Source organism: Barbus barbus (assembly GCF_936440315.1).
Source record: "Barbus barbus genome assembly, chromosome: 4".
In the NCBI taxonomy this organism is placed as follows: domain Eukaryota; kingdom Metazoa; phylum Chordata; class Actinopteri; order Cypriniformes; family Cyprinidae; genus Barbus; species Barbus barbus.
The window spans coordinates 36,493,752-36,515,262 of record NC_136732.1 but is presented as its reverse complement, the minus strand read 5'-3'; the positions used below and the strand labels follow the sequence as shown (position 1 = coordinate 36,515,262).

Below are 21,511 nucleotides of genomic sequence, written 5' to 3'. Positions count from 1 at the left end.
CCGTGTGCCAGAAATAGGCTATATTACTATTATTTAGTAGAATGTACATAATACTACTACTTACTACTACTGTTCATTTTTAAAAAAGAAATAATCACAAAATATTTTTATTTTAATAGTAAATCCCCTTCATTTGCCAAACATGTAAATGTTTAATTTTCATTAATTCAAATATAAATTAATTAAAATTGTTTTATGCCTTCATCTGATATCCAGTAAAATTTTAATACACAACACAGAATTTCTGAGGGGGAAAACACATTTCATAAGGCTACTGTAAGAATAAATAAAAATTGTTTGTATGCATTCAAATAATAGACATGCTAAAACACAGAATTTGGTAACAATAAAACAAGGTGAGAAAAAAATAAAACATTTCATACGGCCCTAAACGTGTCATTTTTGTTACACTTTTAATAAATTAAATGTTAAATTGTATAATTTTCATGATTTTAATGAATTAGACATGCTTTTAGATTAATAGCATTTAATTTGACCATAAAAAAAAAGAGTCCAGAAAAATTCAAACGGAAAAAAACGGAATCCAGAAAAATTAAAATGGAAAAAATTGAATGTAGAAAAAAATAAAACGGAATTTGGGGAAAAATAAAACGGATTTCATAGGGCCCTATATCTGGAAATATTTTGGTTATGAAGCAAATGAGAATATCAACAAATAGAACTTTGGATTTTAATTAGTACATGTATTAGTAAACGTTAGTTTCAATTAACATTTAACTAAGATTAATAAAAGATTAATAAATAAATCAACAAATGCAGTAGCCTACCTCAAGACATTTTTTTGTTCATGTAAAAAATATACCGCATGTTCTTGACTTGTTACATTTATCTTTAAATAAAAAAAATTACCCCCTTAATATTGTGGCAGTTTTTTTCACCGTGGTATCGAAAATGGTATCGAATATCGATATTTTTCAAGGTATCGTATTGAAGTTAGAAATTCCAGTATCGTGACAACACTAGTAGACACACCCCTTACTGCTGATGGGCTACAAGTTTGTTTTGGTGCTCAGCCCCGACTCAGTTTTCTAAAGCGTTTTTGAAAAATGACATACCCCACCTTTAAGGAAATTCAAAATACAGTTAAAACGCCTGTTAAAAAACATTAATATTAACATCGGACATTGGGCCATAGTTTAAGAGTGTACTTCCCCATTAAAGAGGACCTATTATGCCCCTTTTTACAAGATGTAAAATAACTGATGTCCCCAGAGCGAAGGCCTATATGTGAAGTTTTAGCTCAAAATTTACCCCACAGATAATTTTTTATAACTTGTTAAAATTGCTATTTTTAGGGTATGAGCCAAAACGCGTTGATTTTGAGTATGCTGCTTTAAATGCAAATGAGATGTTGCTCCTGGAGAAGAAGGCGGAGCTTCAAGAGCTCAAGCTCAGGCATTAGCAGTGCTAGCCTTTGCAAATAAACATTCCACTATTAATACAAGCTTGTTGTCTTGACAGAAAACATACTCTACTTCAAAGTCAGTCGTCTGATTATACTGTGCATAATAAATTTGCGTCTCTGAATTACACAGAGGGGGAGCACGGTGGGATAAAAAAAACATAGCTGGTCTCATGCTATCACAAACTTTATAAGTCCCACTTCTGACTATGAGCTCGACAACTTCAAGCGATCAACTCACATTGCTTTCATATGCAACTTTTAACTACCACGTTCCTATTTAAGATTATTCTGGTAGCACTTGAAGGCAGCATCAGTGAAAACAGGCAGAGACAATGACAGCATTAGCAATTAGCCTTACAGAGTGCCAAGAAGCTCTTTCAGAAAGGCAATTTGGAAAACAAACGCATGATACTTACTTTGTCTGGAGCTGACGTTCGCGCACGAAGCATTGGTATTGATTCCTGAACATTTAGGGGACGTTACCGATTTTTTCTGGGAGATTTTCCTTTGAAAATGAAATTTAACCACAGTGTCCTCGGCTCAGATGAGGGGAGATTATGGCGACTCCTGTGTTCATTAGTGCATCCCAAAACACAACACTTGTAAAGCCTCTTTGGTGCTGACATTGTATATATCTCCAGTAATGGCGGACCGCATCTTCTCACTCAGGGCTGTGTTTATGCTAATAGGACAGAGAGCGTCACAAATGGGCGGGACTTTTTTGAAATGGCTCTTTTGGAGAGACTGTTCATGATTTATTGGTTTTATAAAAAAATAAAAAAAAGAGTTGGTGGATTTTTAACATAGGCTGGTTGTTTTCACACACTGCAGCCACACAACTGTGTTCAAATACCTTATAAAAGTGATTTTTTCATAGTAGGTCCCCTTTAAGAATTGCACTTTTTTTTGTATTACAAGTTTTCTTTAAATATGCAAAGCAGGCATTATCTAATAATAATAATAATAAGTAAATTGCATACATTTCCAGTAGGAAAATCTAAACAGAGTAAAACCATGTTCAAAATTAGTCTTTCACTTTGTTGACTTGTTATTATTGTCAAACTGAAAGGTTCCTCCTGAAGAAATTTTTGATATCTCACTCATTTTGGTTTAACACTTTATAAAACAGAAAATGCTATCAACAGGCTAAAATAAATAAATTAATAAAAAAAAAATCATGTTGAAATAAAATGTTATTAAAATCAAGGCATATGAATAAACCTCTCTGTAAAAACCTTAGAACCTAATATAACCTAATTTAGATATAAAAGTGCAATTGAAGTGAAGATTTCTGGCTCCTTGCAAGAGGAAAAAACTATTTTTGTCTTTTTCTGCAATAAGTATGTAAAAGACTATTTTGCATGTTTTCTGAAAAAGAAAAAAAGTTATAAAAAGCCAAATAACCCAAAATATCAAATTTGTCCAGGGCATGAAACAAAACTATGGATTTACTTGTAGTGTCTTGCCTTAATAGAAAGTTAATATTCATATTTTCCAGATAATATTTACATATTTATGTATGCACTTCATGTACAATATTATGGGTCTTAATGCATGCAAATAGCTATGTTTTTTTCATGCAAAGACAATGTCTTTGCGGATGAGCCACGCAGGAACCCGGAGCACAGCGGGCAGAGACTCAAGAGGTCTGATGGAGGACACCAGCACTCTCTTGGGCAGCTGCCATACTTGACATGCTCCATGCTTTATACTAATGACCAATTCGGCTTTCGGTTTGACCGCTCTGCAGCGGCAAGGACTCTGTAACCTTACCTGACTACGTGCACCTGCTACTAAAGGTGTAAATATTATAGCTCTTATATGTTGTAGTATGTTAATAACATGTTGGCTGTGTGACGACACATCGCTGATTATCTGTATTTGTTTAAATGAGTGTTTACTCTGGCTCTCAGCTTTGAATCTGAAGGGCCTCCTTTAAAATCATGTCAAACAAACCTCCTGATCTCATCTCGGGGGAATGACGTCTCTGCTGTCTCCTTGGTGAGCTCTTCCTGGGTGACCAGGCAGCGCTCACCTGATTCTCGTGGAACAGCTCACCCGTCGCCCTGCAATCGAATGGCCCGCTTATTCGCCGCCGCCGCGTCTGTGCGTCCGTCCTAGGGGGTGGGAGAGCATGCTAAATCTGTTGTACTATTTCAATCTTCACACGTCTCTTGGATAATGCATCCTCAGTGCTCCAGACTGCAGTTAGAAGTGGTTAAAGGTTAAACATAACACACTAAAGAAAATAAAAACAAGAAATCGCATCGTATGACCCCAGGGCTCGCAAAATTTCAAAATCCCTGGTAGCCCTTCGGGCAGGTACTCTTCAGATTTTGGTAGCCCGAAAATTCATTTAACAAATAAAACCCAAATTTAAAAAAAATCATTATTTTTTTAAATGTAGAAAATCAGATAGGAGTCTAAATGTCAATCAAAAATATTTTCAATACACAAATATCAACAAATATGAAGGAATATTTACAGGGTATCTGCAGAATTTAAAAAAATAAATTTAAGGCAATTTATGACCCATTTTAAGAGCTGCACAAGTAAAATGAACATGAGCGGGGTTGGACAATGTCTATGGTAACATACAGTATTAAGCCATACAAATGACATGATTTACAGTTCAGATACAGGTTTCACAAAAACAAATCTTATACAACGGCATTTCTGCCTTTTGACCATTTTTATAAAAAGGGATAAATCAAGCATATAAATTATTATATTAATTTAAAACGAATAAATATTACTTTCTAATTGTTTAGATTTTTAGAAGGCACATTAACTTCTTTCTCATTTACAACACTATGTGTTTGCTGCTTAAAAACATGGGTCGATATTTGCATTGACCTGACCATAAGCAGCAAGAAAGGCTTATTGGGAATGCAAATTCATTCTCTGCCACGAGGTGGCGCTTTAGCAGCGGCATAATATAGCGGTTATTTCCCTCAGGGAAATTCCCTGTTATCAACTGTACACAAAGCAGCACCGTCCATGCTCATAAACGCTGCTTTATCAGGCATTATAGGTAAGATGAAATAAAATGCCAACGACACGTTTCTGGGGACAGTCGGTTCCCTTCAGATAGCCTACATTCACATAAAGACATCCGTGTAGTGTTTTGACTTTGAAATGTGCAGCTTATATTTATTCAATGACATCATTGCCTTTTGACGTTTAATCCAGCTGTATCGCGATTCTTGTATTTCCATCCCCAACTGTAAGAACTTTTGAAATTATAGTTAGGACATATCTTATACCATTTAACATATTTAAAACTTTTTATGGCCTTAAGTTTGATACAACTAAATTGAAGAGTCTTTAAGGACCCGTGGGAGCCTTGTATTTATGATAGCCCATCGGGCAGGGCGGTGATACATTTTGGTAGCCCGACTGGAAAACATAATAGGATGTCAGGCTAGCGATTTTGCGAGCCCTGGACCCCTTTAAAGGGTTAGTTCACCCATAAATGAAAATCCTGTCATTAATTACTCACCCTCATGCCCTTCCAAACCCGTAAGACCTTCGTTCGTCTTCAGAACACAGATTCAAATATTTGATGAAATTCGAGAGCTTTCTGACCCTCCATAGACCGCAACACAACTGAAATGTTCAATGCCCAGAAAGGTAGTAAGTAGGGATGCACGATGGTACCAGACTGATATCGGAATCGGCCGATAATGGCTTTAAATGTACATATCGGCCTGATATGAAAAATTATGCCGATATGAAAAATGATCCCGATATGTCTTGCCGATAAGAGGAATGGGTTAACTCACTTGTGCTCAGGGTGTGCTAGTAATTAGATCAAGTCAGCAGTGTGGCTCGTTCTTGAAGCAAAGTTTTGTCTGAATGACGATTAGATTCACTGATTTAGATAGCTGCGCTTAATCTGTAAAAGCACGTACCGAATGATGCGTTCAGTGTATAAACAGTAATAGCACGTGCTGTGGCAGAAGCGCAGCCTCCCCCGGGTCCTAACGGCTTTCGGTAAGGAGAATTAATCTGTAGGGGGTGCTGTTGGCCTATTTCTAATTCAATTAAAAGTAAAATGGCCTACACAAATAACATTTAGACTGTACTTCTGATTAAATAAAGCAGTAATTGATGTCATAAAATAATGAGCATGTTTTGATTTAATGGTCAGAAGCTATAGCTTAAATAAAAAAAAAATCACAAGCATGACACTGGTAAATTAAATTTTATATACTGATTTATTCATTGTGTAATAATTTTTTTTTCAAACAAATCATGAGCTCTAAAAGATTTTCAGAATTTTTTCAACTCTTTTGTTTTAGACCATCTACAAATGTTAAATCTTTAAAAAAAAAATGTTAGGGTTAACACTGCATCTTTCTGGGGGAAAAATGCAGCGAGTTTATTTATAGTTATTTTCAAAGCGTCAATGTACTGTCAAAAAACCTTCATTAGCCCTATTCGGACAGGACTAGTTTTACAGGGGGTCGTTAGAGAAATTTGCGTTTCATGGTGATTTTAATCCCGTCCGAATCTGCCATGTCTGTGATCTTCTCAGACAACTTCTGTAATAATTCCAGAGCAAATTACCTTTCAGCAAACTCCATGATCCTCTGAGAAAACTAATCCCATCCGAATGCGATGTCTGTGATTGCCGGTGAATTTTTTTTTTTCCACAACGCGTTTCGTTGTGTGTTTTGGCCAACATTTATTGAATTACCGTAGAATTACCGTAGACGCTCTTACCGTGCGCACATTTGATATATTTACATATGTACCTTTATGAAAATTAAACACGGATTTACTACAAATAAATAACTAAAGCAAAAGTAAAGTAACCACACATTAACATGGTTTTGCTATACTAGCCATTTAGCTTCACCACAGTATTTGTATGATCATGGTAATCAATCCGAATGATACACAATGCACGCATGCAGAGCGCGTGATCTCTGAAACTCCCAGATGTCCAAAACAGACCCTCCCACCTCTGTAACAAACACGGAGATGTTAGTCCCATCTGAACTGGTACATGAAAATCGCAGACGTCAGGTGATAAGAATCGAAACTCAAACGTAGTTTAGAAAACTAGTCCCGTCCGAATAGGGCTATTGTCTTTTATTTAATTCTATTAAATAAGTTCTTGTTAAAAACTAACCAAAATAAAAAAATATTTTGCTTATAATTTCTGCACAGGAGAGACTAAACAAAAGAAAATATATCGGTATCGGTATCGGTATCGACCAAAATTAGATGAAAAATATTGGCATATTGGATATTGGCAAAATCCAATATTGTGCATCCCTAGTAGGAAGGACATTGTTAAAATAGTCAGTGAGACAAAATGACTTTATGCAACAATTTCTTCTTTTCCATGTCAGACTTTGATGCTCGTTCACACATGTGTGGTCACATAGTGATTTATATATTTTTTTATCATTTTATTTTACTTTTATTTTACCTCAGTGAACCAGTTTCTGAAATGATTAACACTTGTGAGTTGGTTCATTTAATGAATAGCCTAGTTTGAAAACACGTTACTGGTCTGAAACATTTACTGAGAGAAAATTCAGAGAGAATTTTATTCCATATGTGAGCGAAATCAACATTAAAACTGAAATATAGATAAATAAACCTGAATTGAATCAAGAAATCTGTATCAATGCTCCGCTCTGGTGAGATACTATGCTTAAGGCCTCAAGAAGCAAGAACAGCGCTGGACGTTTAGTGTGTGAAATGAGTTGGCGCTGTGCTTTCAAGCAGTTTAATTGTAGAAAACCTGGCGTTTGTTTTGTTCTTTATACTGCTATTCTTAAATTAGGTTTACATTCTGTAAGCTTAGCATGAATCCTGTATCTACTAAGTTTTCTCTTGGGGTTTGTGTCACAATTTTGTGACACAGATGGAGAGAATTAGTGGACCTGGATGGTCTGGAAACCTTCGTTCAGAGAGATGCGCGAGGGTTTAACATCAATCATGGACGCTAGCGAGCACTAATCAACACATCTCCACCCCCACGGTATTCACACCCTCGTTGAGTGACTGATGCCTTCTCATGCCTTCTCCGTCTCAAAGAAAGAGAGCTAAGCACCTCGGGAAGGATGATTCTCTCAAGTGGGCGCATTGACGAGTGAGCCAGTGTTTAAACTCTCCTCAAATGTCCCATCCTTTTTAAGAGCATTAAACGCTGATCAGCGCTATAGCACCAAGCCTGACTGCTTGCACGAGAGAGAGAGAGAGAGAGAGAGAGGAGTGACAAAGATTTGGATCGGAGGAGCTTTCGGCTCTTCCATTAAATCACTGCCAGAGCTTTAGAGACCAGCTTCAGCCTGCTCTTTAGTCAAAACAGGGCTTTCCAGGAACTGTATTAGCATGTTAGTGCCCCACAAGGCCCTGGGACAAGAGCAAGCCTTTCAGAATGACTTGAGAAACAATCCATACTGTAGGTCCATAGGTTCATCTGCAGACCATGACACAAAATACGCAAACTTTCTGCAATTTTTGTTTTTCTTTACTTGAAAATGTGAGTGGTGCTGTCACAATTAATAGGGTGTTCTGAGTGGGTTTTTATTTTATTGCATTTCTATGTTTGCTACTTAATTGTTTCGTGGTTGGTAGTTAAGGTTGCTAGCTTTTTTTCTTTTGAGTCCTAAGTATTGATTTCCCTTATTAATTAGTGAAAAATATACAAATATATATATGTAACATAATATATGCATATTTGCAGTTTGATGATATTTAATTGTGCATGTTCATGTTCCCTACCGTTGTCCTCATCTGACACTCACTTAGTTCATCTTTAAATACACTAATTCACAATAGATACAATCATTTAGCACTATTCATTATCATCTTTAGCAAATCTCAAAATGAATATCCAATTTTCATATTATCCAGTACATTTTAATGTTGTGATGTCAAAATTAAGTTGATTTTAGTTTTCAGCAATTTAAGTTAATTAGACAAAATTCCATTGAATTTTAATATCTTTGAATATTTATTATACAATTTACTGCATTTTGCATTGTTAGTATTAGAAAGTCATACTCTTATTTGACCCAAATATTGATAAAAAATAAATGAACTAGATTGAAGCTGTTTGTTATTTATTTGAATCCAATTTACAATATTAATTTCCCAATTTTTTTATTTTAAATATTAGTATTTATTTGGGATAAATTCAGTATTTGCCAATATATATACGTCTCTATTCAAAAATGAAAACCGTTATTTTTATTTTTAAGTGGTTCTATACTTTATAAATAGTTCATCATTTAAATGTTATTTAATTTTGAAAGAAGCAGCTTTGATATTTTAACACTTTTTATTTGCATTGTGTCTATTCCTTTATAGAATTAAGCTGCTTTTCAAGATTTGACTCCCAAATGAATGCAGGTTGTGAATACACGTCTTAGGAACAGTCCTGCAGACCTTCATTATGTTGAGCCACATTCTTTGAGACTTATAAATTGGGCATTTGCGGTTTGAAATTAACAGTCAAAACATGAAATCCAGCTGCCATAAACTTCTGGCCCAAGTTCAAATTACATTATAAGTGTGTCAAAGCAAAACAGCAAGACTATTTCTGACATTTATCAGTTTCTCATTACAGTTTATTGGCTCTCAGCTGATAGATAACACGTTGTGTTCATGAAGAGAATGATTCATTTTAGTAGGAACTGCATTTGCATGATTTAACCAGCAGGTGAGGCTACTGTCTCAGTGCATCCAAGGCAAGGCAACTCTAAGCTTGTCATCTTCTCCTCAATGCAGAGCTGACAGTTTTACCAATAATGTAATGCAGCTTCATTAAAAAAATTAAATCAAATAATGTAAACTAAAGCAGTAATTCTTTATATATATATATTTTAAAGAATCTGTGCACGGAAAGTTTTGGACCTATTTTCAGTCAAATTTATATTACATGTTGATGTGTTGATTTGCATAAAAATATATTTGAGGATGTTAAAATCCCCAAACCCGAATGCTTTTCGGTGCATAACATTATCTACTTGAATACTTAACAGACCTAAGGCTCAGGAAGTGTGGGCCGGTGTTTTTAATAATCGTTAAAACTAGACGTCCAGAGCCTCTCTCTTCTTTGCTTGGGGCAGGGCTCATGGTAGAATGATAAGGCAGCGTGGGTAATGTGTTACCCTGCTGCGTAACCAGTCGCTGCTAGGCAGCGTGGGTATTGTAGTGCGTCTCCACTGACTTAGAGGCAGGGTGAGTCATCCATTAACATCCTCTGGATCTGTTTTGGAAGCGGCAAACATACAACCCTGTTACGAGCGCAACATTCTGACACCTGCATTAATGACTCTTATAAGCCCCGTTAAAAGCCAGCAAGGGGATACTTTATACTCTCTTTGAAAAACAACTGAGCTGTTTTGCTTTAGATTATATTATTATTTAAATAGTTTTTGCTTTACAGACCGATCACAGCTTCATTCTACTGTAAGTTTGAGCATGTAAACGTCTCAGCTACGTTAACGTCAGTGTGTTTGTGTCTGTTGCAGTGAGGGTGTTCAGCTGGCCATCACAGTCCTCCTCGTGAGGTCTATGGTCATGGCTGACGCCGAGGACCCCCTTTAGAGCTCGGCCTCTTTTCCTCTGAAACCAGACGAACCTGAGGTTGCACGCTGAGATTTATCTAAAAAGCATCTTTTCCTGCTACTTGGAGAATTTCAGAGGCAGAGAAAACACGTGGCGTCATCCATGAATTCACCAAACACACCCGGTAAGAGATTTTACTCGTTCATGTCGCACTGGATTTTGTTGCATTTGATAATACTTCCAGGTGCTAAAGGCTGGAATACACTACGTGATTTTTGGTCAGATTTGTAGTGTGCAGGAGGCAGCACTAGTTGCTGAAAGTCACAGCCAGTTTGCAGATTTTGGGCAGTAGGAGTTGACCGATTTCACAGAATGAAGGGTGCAGAGTTTTTTTTTTTAGCTTCAGTCCAGTTTGAGGATATCAAACACATTTGATATTTGGAGGCAGTTGAAAAAACAGTTTTTTGTCTTCTAGAAACGCAGCGCATGTTTGTTTGTGAGATTGTGGTGTTTGAAAGTGTGGTAGCGTGTGATCCTCGTTTGCCGTTTTCTCTGTAATCATTTTCAAAGTCATCAAGCTTATGATGCATAGTGTTTGAAATGTGTTCACTTTCAGTGTTTTACAATCGTTTAGTTTGTGTGGTTTGTTCCAGTCTTAATTTCATTCTGCTGTAACTCCAGAATCAGCCCAAAAGTCTTCAGATCCCATCTGGGCCTACAAGCAAGAGCTGCAGTATGTGAACGTTTGATTTTGGTAGCGCTCGGCACATAAAGTGTTGTTGTTTTCCCTGATTTGGACACTTGGACAGATGAGTATAAATCTGTTCAAGGCAGCACAATTTGGTTGCATTTTTTTCAGCAACTTTTGTGCTTTTTCTTTACCTGACCTGGGAGGATATTTATTTATTTTATTTTATTTTTTAGTGTATTTTATTTTTTTTTTTAATGATTGATTGATTTGGATAGGTCGGTATATATTTTAGCCTTTATTGTTTATTTTTCTGTTTTCAGAACTAATATTAGGTGGCTTTCCAGCAACATATTTTGGCATAGAACCCTCACTTCAAGTGGATTATTAGTATTATTATTGTTGTTGTTGTTGTTATTATTATTGTTTATCGATTGGTTGGATTTGGTAAAAAATAAATAAAAAAATGCAAAGCCCATAAACTATAATGTAAACAAATTTAGATGATTGACTATGGATACTATTTTCTCCCAGTAGCTGTATTGTTTTGATTGTGCATATTAAAGTAATTAATTTCATGAGTTAAACAAGCCACATCGCCTTATACAGTGGCTAAAACTTCCATTTCTGTTTTCATTTTATGCCAATTTACCTGGAATTAATGGTTTTGCACTTTTGAACAAGTCCTCACTGTATGAATCTGTTTTAAGCATCTAAAACAAAATCTATGATTTAATAAAGTAATTAGTTGTTAGGAAAACAAATGATTAGCGTGGCTTTATTTAAAGCCATTGTTATATTAGTAGTAGTAGTGCAGCGTGACTCACAGCTGTAGCAATTACAGATCACGTTTGGAAGAAGATTTTTGGTCTGTCAGCGGGCGAGCAAACCGTTGTTATGATTGTGGGCATAATTGCGTATAATTGTCTTGTCTCAGGTGAAGCTTAGCCAGGGTTTCTTGACTTGTTGCTCAGGCAAACAAAACCTGTGGATTTTGACTATCTCTCCTGCATTTGTTGGCGTACTTTGCAGCTTTCTTCTCTTCTTCGCCCCTTTCTTTTCCCATCAGCCCCCTCTTAATGCTCCTATAATTCATACCTTCGGCCCTGTGCCCGCCCCCGCTCTCTCCTTCCCAGCGCTCCTCGCTTGCCTCGCTCTGACTCTCTGCTGTTTATAATTAGAACCGGTAACAACCTCTATTAACCCTCTATCCCCCTTATGACGTCTTTGAATGTCAGTGGATGCCATGGCAACCTTCTACGCTGCGCCCCACTCCACATCAACACTGCCCGAGGGCTCTTCACTGATTGGCCCGTTTGCTCGCCGTGCTGCAAACTCATTGGTTCTTTTACATATGCTTTCTGTGTGTGTGCCAGTGTGATTGACATTTTATTGAGTGTGTGGCTCCAGTGAAACCAGCTCAGGAAGGTGCTCTTAATTCATTTAATTATTATTATTATTATTTAATCTGTAAAATTAAATAATAAATAATTTTCTAATAATACATTTTATTATATTTATTTCATTACATGTAATAAATTTATTAATTCAATCTCAGATTTTGTTTTAATGATCACACTTGACCAAATAGCAGTTTTGATGTTATTTTGGTAATTGTGTAGACCTAATAATGAGAGTTTTCTTATTAAATTAACATGCGTTCATTGCTGTAATTTCTGTAAAAATGGGCATCATGTGGAAACCCTCGTTGTAGTTCTGTGTAAAATGTTTAATTACAAATAGTATATTCTAAATTTGTGCAGAGTTGTTTATTTTAGTCAATTAATTCTTACAGTGTCAGATTGTTTTTTTAATGTTTAAGTGTGCAATAGGAACTTTTTTTGAGTTTAAACGTGCTGTTTGTAATTTTCTGACCATAATAAGTCATAAATACCATAATGTGTTTGCAGATATTTAGGAAAAATGCTAATTTCACATACTTTTTTCTCTAAAAAATAATGCTACAGCCAGGTTTTTTTCATTTGAAATGTGTTTTGTGTGTCAGAATGTCTGTTTTTGTTTTGTCTGTGTAATTTCTTCCACTGCCAATTTACCCAGTAGTATTTTGATACTTCGGGTTGCTATTTGGTGGCAACCCGTGTGTGTATCAAGTGCGAGGATGAGGGGGTGGAAGAAACAACTCTCTCCAATATTTTGAATTTGGACTGCATTGCCCATCAATATTACATACTGCACCTTTAATTGTTTTCGTTTCTACTTTTTGACACAGTAAAATAAAAATCGCACAGTTTATCAATAGACCTGATATTAAAGAACAGATAAACCTGTTAAAAAAGTGTGTGCAACTGTGAAAAGTAATGGTCAAAGCAAATGTGTATGTGCATGGCATGCGCTATTCTTCATCCATATTTTTTTTAATAACCTCTGTTTCCATTTGCAACTGAACTCGCATTATAATTAGACCGGTTTGTTGTCTGAAAAGTGAGCGGGACACGGGTCAGTAAACAGCGCTTTAAATGAGTCAACCTGTTCGAAACATTGATTTCTCTGGAATACCACAGGAGGCCTTCCTACAACACAGAGGATCTTGTCATTATCTGTATGTGTTAATATTTGAATCGGTGGAATACATACACACCGGTGTGTATGTGTATGAGAGCGTGTGTGTGTTTGTTGGCAGGGAGGAGCATTGCAGTTGGGTCTGTGCAGAGAATGAGTCATCGCAGCTTTCTATTTGAGGAGAAAGAATCTGTATGCGTCCCCTGTGCCGTGTGTGTGTATGTGTGTGTGAATCCTCACTTTGGGTGTAAGTGCATCAGTCTATGCCTTGATATGAGTCATCAAATGGCGATTCTAAAAAAGGTTGTTTTTCTCACTGTAAATGTATACAGGCACCATATCAGGCTTTCATGGGCAGTTTAATGATACATTTGACCGCATTTGCTCATGTATGTGCTCAGAAGGATTTTTTAGAAGGCTTGCGCCTGTCTGTGTCTGTGTCTGTGTGTGTCTGTGTGTGTGTGTGTGTGTGTGTGTGTGTCCTTTAGACCCCATTGCAGAGCAGAACTGAAAGCTAATTCTCTTTGCCTTTCTCTCACAGGAATGTCTGGCAGTCACTTAAACGAGGACATTTAAGAAACAATTTTGCAAACTGGAGCTATTACTCAGATTCAGTTTAATTTCTTTTATTGGATTTGTTTTTGGACTTGACAGCACTTTCAGAATGGATTTTGCAGACCTGAGAAATTCTCTTTGCTCATAATCAAGACAGGTAACAAATTGCTCATTGATTGGGCGGTTGTTATTGAGGCGGTATCGACAGGCTCCAGGTTTGTCTGTGCCGTGTTGGATCGACTTGCGGTCAAATGATCCCACAGCACAGACCGAGTTCGTTGAGTGCCCGGGCCAGATTAAGATGCAGCGACATGCCACCTTTCAAAAGTAAAATGCACTAAAAATTATGTTAGGGTGTTGTGGGTGGTCACTGGCCCAAAGCCAAGTTTTTTTTATGTGGTACGTTGGTCCCTACTTTATACAGATTGAAATATTTTCCCACCTGGAAAATATAACCCACACTAATTGTGTAGATCAAAGGAACAAAATGGCCAACAGCAAAAAAAATCATTGTTCACCCCAAAAATAAATGGCCATCATTTACACACCCTCATGTCATTTCAAACCCATAAGAAATGTTCATCTTCAGAGCACAAGTGAAGATATTTTTAGTAAAAACTGAAAGATTTCTGTTCCTCCATTGAAAGACTCAAAACCCTGATGCTTCAAAATGTTCATAAAGAAATTCATCTGAATTGAGCGGTTTAATCCAAGTCTTCTGAAGAGACACAATCACTTCATATGATGAACAGGTTTTATACTTTCATTCAGATATAAACATTGATCAGCGAACTATGTTTCAGCGTTCAGAAGCTCAAGCATGCAAATATTTAGTAATAATTATTATTACTAAATATGTCTATTTTATTGTCCAGTGCAATGTAATATTGCATGTATTTCTTTATTGATTGGTTTAATTTTGATCATTTAAATGATAATAGAATAATTAAATTTTTATCAAAATATTTTTATTCATATTGTATAGTCATATTGAATGGCTAGAAACTTCTTTTTGCCTGTTGCACGTGGCTCTGCTCGGTCTTTTGGTATTTTTCACTCATTTTTTCGTTCTCCAAAGTGAATGTTTTAAGCCAGATCACGTTGAATATATGTAGCACACCTCTTGTCTACAATCTGCATAGTTTGAGGTACTATACAGTGCTTTATGAGTTTTGTCATTTGCAAAGCTAAATGAATAAATGTAAAAGTTGAATATGTAGGGTTTGGTTTGATGCTTGACTTAGCATACTTAAAATACATTTTTCTAACATTGCAGCGGTCACAGGACAGTCCCCAGTAAGAGAGTTGGTTATCTGTATGAGAAACCGCTGTGTTTTTCTTGGCTTTGTTTTAATTAATTCCATCCAAACCGAGACTATTTTTGTGGGCTCGTAAGTGTGAGCTAATATAGTCCATGTTATTCAGGGTGAGAGAGAGAGTTCACATGCTCCCGAAGCTTCAGCGCACATTTAGCCCATCTGTCCACAGCCACAGCGAGGAACGGCCACATTTATTTATCATTCTTCTCCAGCGTCCAAGATTCCTTTAGAACCCAGTCGCAAAAGGTTACGGCTCGCTTTGGGTTGGCCTTAATTGGGTCAGGTCTGGCTAAAGGCGAGAGACTAGCTGTCAAACAAAGTCTGCTGCCAAAGTCCTTGACATTACCAACATGAGTTCATCACTCGTGAAAAAAGGGCTTAAAAAACAAGTGGTGCGCTCCCCCCACCTTCTCACGGCTAAATATAAGCCCAACTAACGTCAGAAAGCCCAAAAGGTACATCCACCTATAAATAACGGGGACGGCTGGAGACTAAAGCCAACAGACGAGACTGAAGTTGAAAAGACTGTGAACATCTTTGACGTTCATGCAGCTGTGGGACTGATAGCAGTTAAGCGTAACGTAAAGAGCAACAAGTGCAAAGTCTAAGCAGTCTTCAAGATGAGACCATGCACTGCATACTGTACACACACACACACATATATATATATATATATATATATATATATATATATAGAGAGAGAGAGAGAGAATTTTTTAATACATAAAATTTTTTTTGTATTAAATTTTAAATATTTATTTTTAATTTTACAATATTTTAGGTAAAATTTTTAATTTGAACATCTAAATTTAATGTGTTTTAAAGGCATTTTTGCACACTACATTAGATAACAGTAATGATAGTATTAAAATATATATTTGTTTTCAATTTATTTTACATTTGAATCATTTTGTAATTATTTATTTACTTAAAAATCTTTATTAAAAATAAAAATTGTATCCTTTTTGAATGCATTTTTGCACACTTCATTATAACAATAGTATATTACTTTTGTTTTATCAAATAAATGTTTGAATATTTAATATTTGAAATTTGATTCAAATTATATCATTTGTTTTCTTTTATTATTTTTGTTTATTTATTTTTTATCATGCATGCTGTCAATCGCTCTTGGGCAAATCACGCCGTGCAAAACTTGCTTCTATTTTCAGCCTTGGTTCAAATTATGTGTTAGCCCTGCCATGGGTGACAAAACATTGAAAGTTGAGTGTGCTTTGATTTTGCGTAAACACACACACACAACCTGTATTTGCCCTGTTAGATCACACCCCATGGCCAGGCAATGATAGGTGACGCTGCACTGTAAAAATTTTTTCGTAAAATTTACGGTAAAAAACTGGCAGCTGTGGTTGCCAGAATTCTACCGTAAAAATACGGTAGCAACGTTTTAGGTTTTAACTTAAATTTACAGTTAAATACCGTAATTTCTTTAACTGATATAATCTTAATATACCAACCTATTAAAGTACTGAAATCTGTTTTGTTCCTTTTGAAATACACTGATATCAACCAAATGCAGGTGATGATGAGCAAGTCACATGATGAGCCAAAGTCCATCACAAGCAACTTTTAAACAATAGCATCTATAGAAGGTGCACAGTGTCATTCACACAAGCACTAAACACCATCATGGTGAGACTCCTTAAAATGAAATATGCTATAAACATTAATTTAACAACATTAGATGTAACATACAACCCTAATAAACATAACTGATAAGAAAAAACAGTTATTTCAAAGAAAAAACGTCAAATTCAAACAGAATTTGAAATGGAATGCAGGGAATTCTGGGAACGTAAGTTTACGGTTTTTCCCTGTAAATTTTACAGGAACTTTCCGTTAACCATGTAACAGGTTTTTACCGTAGCATTTTCACAGTTTTTTACCGTTAAAATCACGATCATTTTTTACAGTGTGGGTACATGCACATCTGTTCTCTTTGATCGTTGCCTGCTCTTGAGCCAAATCCATTTTAACTCTCCAACACACTAGTGGTCATGGTGACAGACTGCTCCTAGAAAAACATGTCAGAGGTCTAATTTAGGCGTTCTGGATAAATCTCACCCTTTAATATTGGTCTGGGACCAACTTTGCTTGCATGAAACAAATGTTTAGCCATCATTGTAAGAAAACTGTGAAACTGTGCGGTCTCAAATTTGATTCTTTCTCTTATTTAGTCTTGACGCATCTTTCCTGGAGCTTTGTGCTTGTGCAACAGATCAGTCCGTCTTGGTTAATATATGCGATGAGCATGCATTAGGCATTGGCTCCCTAAACTGATGCAGAACATCGATGCCCGATAACCTTGTCATGTGTCAACCCATAGGGCATGAAATCAATGGTGCAATTCACAATGGATGCATTATGGTGCCCTCACACATCTAACATCAGAAAGATTTAGTGCATTACTGATTTAAATTCACCTCCAAATATCATTGTGCTCTTTTTAAATATTGAAATGGTATAGGTCTTCATTATCAATTAGAAAATTGCTTTTCAACAGCACAGTAGTCCCATATTACATTTAATATATTCTAATATAACAATTAATTTAATGCATTTGTGCATTTCTGTACATTTTCAGTAGGTAATACGGTAATGATATACAAAATGTATTATGTTTCAATATTTATTTGTAATATTTTTTTATTTAAAACGTTTTAAATGTGAGCATTTATATTCAATATCCCTGTTCATTTTGCACACATCTGCATAATACTTTGTTTAAATAATTTAGTTTTGTAATTAATTCAAGGCAGTTTATTTATTTAGTATAAAAATTAAAAGAAATAAAGCTTGAAAAATTGTATTTTAAAGCCTTGATTCACTTTTTGCACACTACATTAGATAATTGTAATGTATTACATATGTAAGTATTACATTTTAAGTGTTTTAAATATTTATTTTAAATTAGTTTTAAGTGCAATTTATCTAATTTTATATATGCTAATGTTATATATGCTAATGCATATAAAGATTGTTTTTTATTATGATTTTTAGGATAATATTTTTTATTTATTTATACATAAGCCAATAAATTAAATGTATTATATAATTATAACATATTTTTGTGAAATATTTCAGTTGTAAAAATGTCGTTTTATTTTTTAAAGTTTGAGCACAATTTGTTTAAAAATGATTCCCATGTTTTAATCGATACTTATTTTACTGTTTATTTATCGCAGCTGCTGTTGTTGATTTGAATGATAAATCGAGTGTCCTTACAGCGCTTGGCATGTCACAGGTTTGGTAATGCTCCATTGGTCGTCCTAGTCTTTTGACCCACATGCGCTTGTGAAACGGTGACCCTTGTGTTCTCTGTGTCAATAGTGCTGACGCAGATTCCTTGTGTAAGAAGCAAGCAGTCCTCTGTATTTAAACAAAAGCTTTAAACGCTTGTGTTTCAGATGCATGAATTAGTTCCATTCATTATAGCGTGCATTGGCACAAATTTAGCAGCGCTCGTGCTGTTTTGCATCTCGTTTGCCCTCTTGCTGGCTCGTATTATCGAGTTAAACTCAGTTTGGTCTCACTCCTCCAGTCTTGTCACGGTCTTGTCTGATTGGCTTCTTGTTTGGCTCCTATTATTGTTTTTGGCTCCTTTTATTTACGTGATAAACAATCGAGCATCCCCTCTCTTCCATCTTCCATTTTTCTCTCTCTCTCTCTCTCTCTCTCTCAGCTCCCGACTCTATTTATAGCACAGTCCCGCCCCTCCCCTGTCGGCAGCTATTTCCAGCAGCCTGAAGCAGCTCCAGTCTGTTTGTAAACTCCACGTCTCCATACCTCTGCTCTTTCGTTCGCCGCGCACCACGGGTGAGGGTGCAGAGATTCGGCTTTGAACAATTACATAAAAGCTAAAAATACTAAACGGAGCGGTCGGACGGTTCACTTTAAGCCCATTCATCAGGAGAGCGACTTGTATGGAGAGGCGAGGGGAAGGAAGGAACTGAGGGACCGGCAGGCAAAAGTCTCCCAGTGATCGTCTCTCCTGTTCTGTCGTTTTCATCTCGTCCGGTCGCTTTTCGTCATGGGGAAGTTGCTCTTTCGGAGTCTGCCGATACCACATGCGTGACTTCAGGATCCAGGGACACTCAGACTGGGGTCTTGGATACAAGTCACACTTGGACTTGTCAGTGTGAATTAGCGGTTTGTTTCTGACATCGACAATTAGACAAGAAGGTGATGTGGTTTATGAATAGACTCGTTTGTGCGGCCGTAAAGCTGATCGTTTGAGTGGACGATTTAAGGATTTGTCTGCAGCGTTTCTTTTCACGGATACCTGTTCTGATTGCATTTATTTCATTTTTTTTTGTTTTAGGACCATGGAATTAACAGGCAAAGGGCATGTCGATTTTTTGCATGCATGTATCTTTCAATAAAGGACGCGCTGCTTTTTTCCCCTCTTGCTTTTTTTGATGGAGAGTGGGTTGACATCTCCTTTTTCACGTTAATTTGTTTTTGCATTAATTGAGTGGCAATATTTTGAGACTGGCATGCTTTTGAAGCCAACCGTACCGGGACTGTGCGCGATGTTGCAGACGATCTATGAGACAGAATCCTGCTTCTCCTCAGACAGCACGTCTAGCAGAGAGCGACCCGTGGAGCTGCTTTCTCAGTCCGGAAGCACCAGCATGCCCAGTACCGGTGAGTTGAAGAGGAGCAGATACACAAACGCAAGCGTGCGTGAAGAAACGCGCATTGTTTTGAAAAAGAGAAAGAGGGTTGGGAGGTAGAAACGTACTTGCGTTGCTTGAAGTTTTGCAAGATTCTTTGAAGTCAAAGGTTGTTGATAGAACAACAATTGTGCTGTGGCTACGTTTTGACTTTGTTTTGTCTGGGTCAAACTCTGTTTGGGTAAAACCACGAGGGTCATGGTGTAAACCTGGATTGGGCATCCCTAAACAAAGGTGGCTGCTTTTCCTTTACGCGGTACAGCGATCAACGTCACTCTTTTGCACATTGTCTCATTGCATTCTCTTAGGCTAGTTAATCTTTTAAGTTTGTTAAATTGATATGGTCAACCATGTGGTTTCGAATGCTCTTGTAAGTGTTTAACCCGGTAGACGCAAATGTGTTGTGTTAGCTGCAAATGACTTTCAACTGTTTTTTGGTTGCACTTGATTTTCCAGTGTCTTTGTTTATAAGGGTTTTAAAGGGATGGTTCATCAAGAATTAACATTTTTTGTCATCATTAACTCTGTATGAGTTTTTGTTCTTCAGATGAACACACATGAAGATATTTTGAAGAATGTGTGTAACTAAACAGTTACTGGTAGCCTTTGACTTCCATAGTGGGGAAAAATACTATGGAAGTCAATAGGGACCATCGACTGTTTAGTTACCAGCATTCTTCAAAATATCTTTTTTAATGTTCAACATAAGAAATTAACTCATATAGGTTTGAAACAACAGCATGTACTTACTGTAGGGTTTTTGTATGTAATTATGCATAATTTACTGTTATTACTATAGTAAGTACGTGTAATATGTAACAAGGAACTTGTAAAATAAAGTCTTACTGTTTTTTTTTTTTATGCTGAAAGATGTGTTAAATGATATAATTTTGTGCCTCAGAGTTCGAGAGGCTCTCAGCCTTATTTTGGCAGAGTAAACTTGTCAAAATTGACGTCAACATTCCCGTCAGAGCTTTGCGAGGTTCGGCCATCTCTCACCTGCGCTTGAATCAACACCGAGGAATGACTATATAACAGTGTGTGGGTGTGCAGCCGCTTCTTTTCCTCGCGCCGGGCCTGTTTATCTGTCAACTGTTCAAATAGATAGATGCGCTGTTATTTTCGAGCCATTCACCTCCTTAACTGTAAAAGGGACCCCTTCGTAGTGTTAAATTTATTAAGGCAGTTCTCTGTTGATTTAGAGCATCAGTTACACTGAATGTACTGCTGTACTGGTTTAATCTAATGTTGACAGTTCTAACCAAGAAAATGAGAATTGTATTTGTATTGGTATTCTTTTTAATGAAGTATTACGGAGTTGACACGTTGTTTTGTTTTTGAATAGAGTTTAGAATTTGAGACTAAATTTGTTCTTTGGTAGTTATTTTAATTGGTGTATTCCTTGTCTTTGCCATATGTCTTGACAACTTAACAAAACATATACTTTTATATTGAAACAGAGAAAAAGAGAGTCCTCCACTTCTCTTTTACAAACCCCTCTTGTGAAAATAGACTGTTGTTCAGAACTTTTCACGGAGCGTACCATGATCATGTAGCCAGCGCTCTGAGAGCATAATCACACAAAATCCTAAAGGAATGTGTGCATGATTCCCATTGGAATTTCCAGCTCTATTTGGAACCAATTCTAAAGGATCAAATAAAAATCCTCTTTAAGATTCCTGTAAGATCCTACTGACTGAACTGATTTTTTGTTGTTGTATTGGAATAATATCTTGATAATGCAAGTTAAAGGAAACTCGATGTCAAG

At 36.4% G+C, this 21,511-nt stretch overlaps 1 protein-coding gene across 3 annotated transcripts in view; it reads left to right on the top strand.

The window, feature by feature from the left end:
• The window catches only part of LOC306868906 (histone deacetylase 5-like), a gene marked incomplete at its 5' end in the record, with an annotated part of 82,017 nt that overhangs the window by 6,952 nt on the left and 53,554 nt on the right, over positions 1-21,511 (top strand). For 2 of the 3 annotated variants that reach the window (XM_079415373.1, XM_079415372.1), the window contains one exon: positions 19,564-19,714. In XM_079415373.1, coding sequence (XP_079271499.1) covers positions 19,564-19,714 — 151 coding nt within the window. Of the gene's footprint in view, positions 1-9,927; positions 10,149-19,563; positions 19,715-21,511 lie in introns of those variants that run through there. The other variant, XM_079415374.1, reaches the window with a different exon arrangement.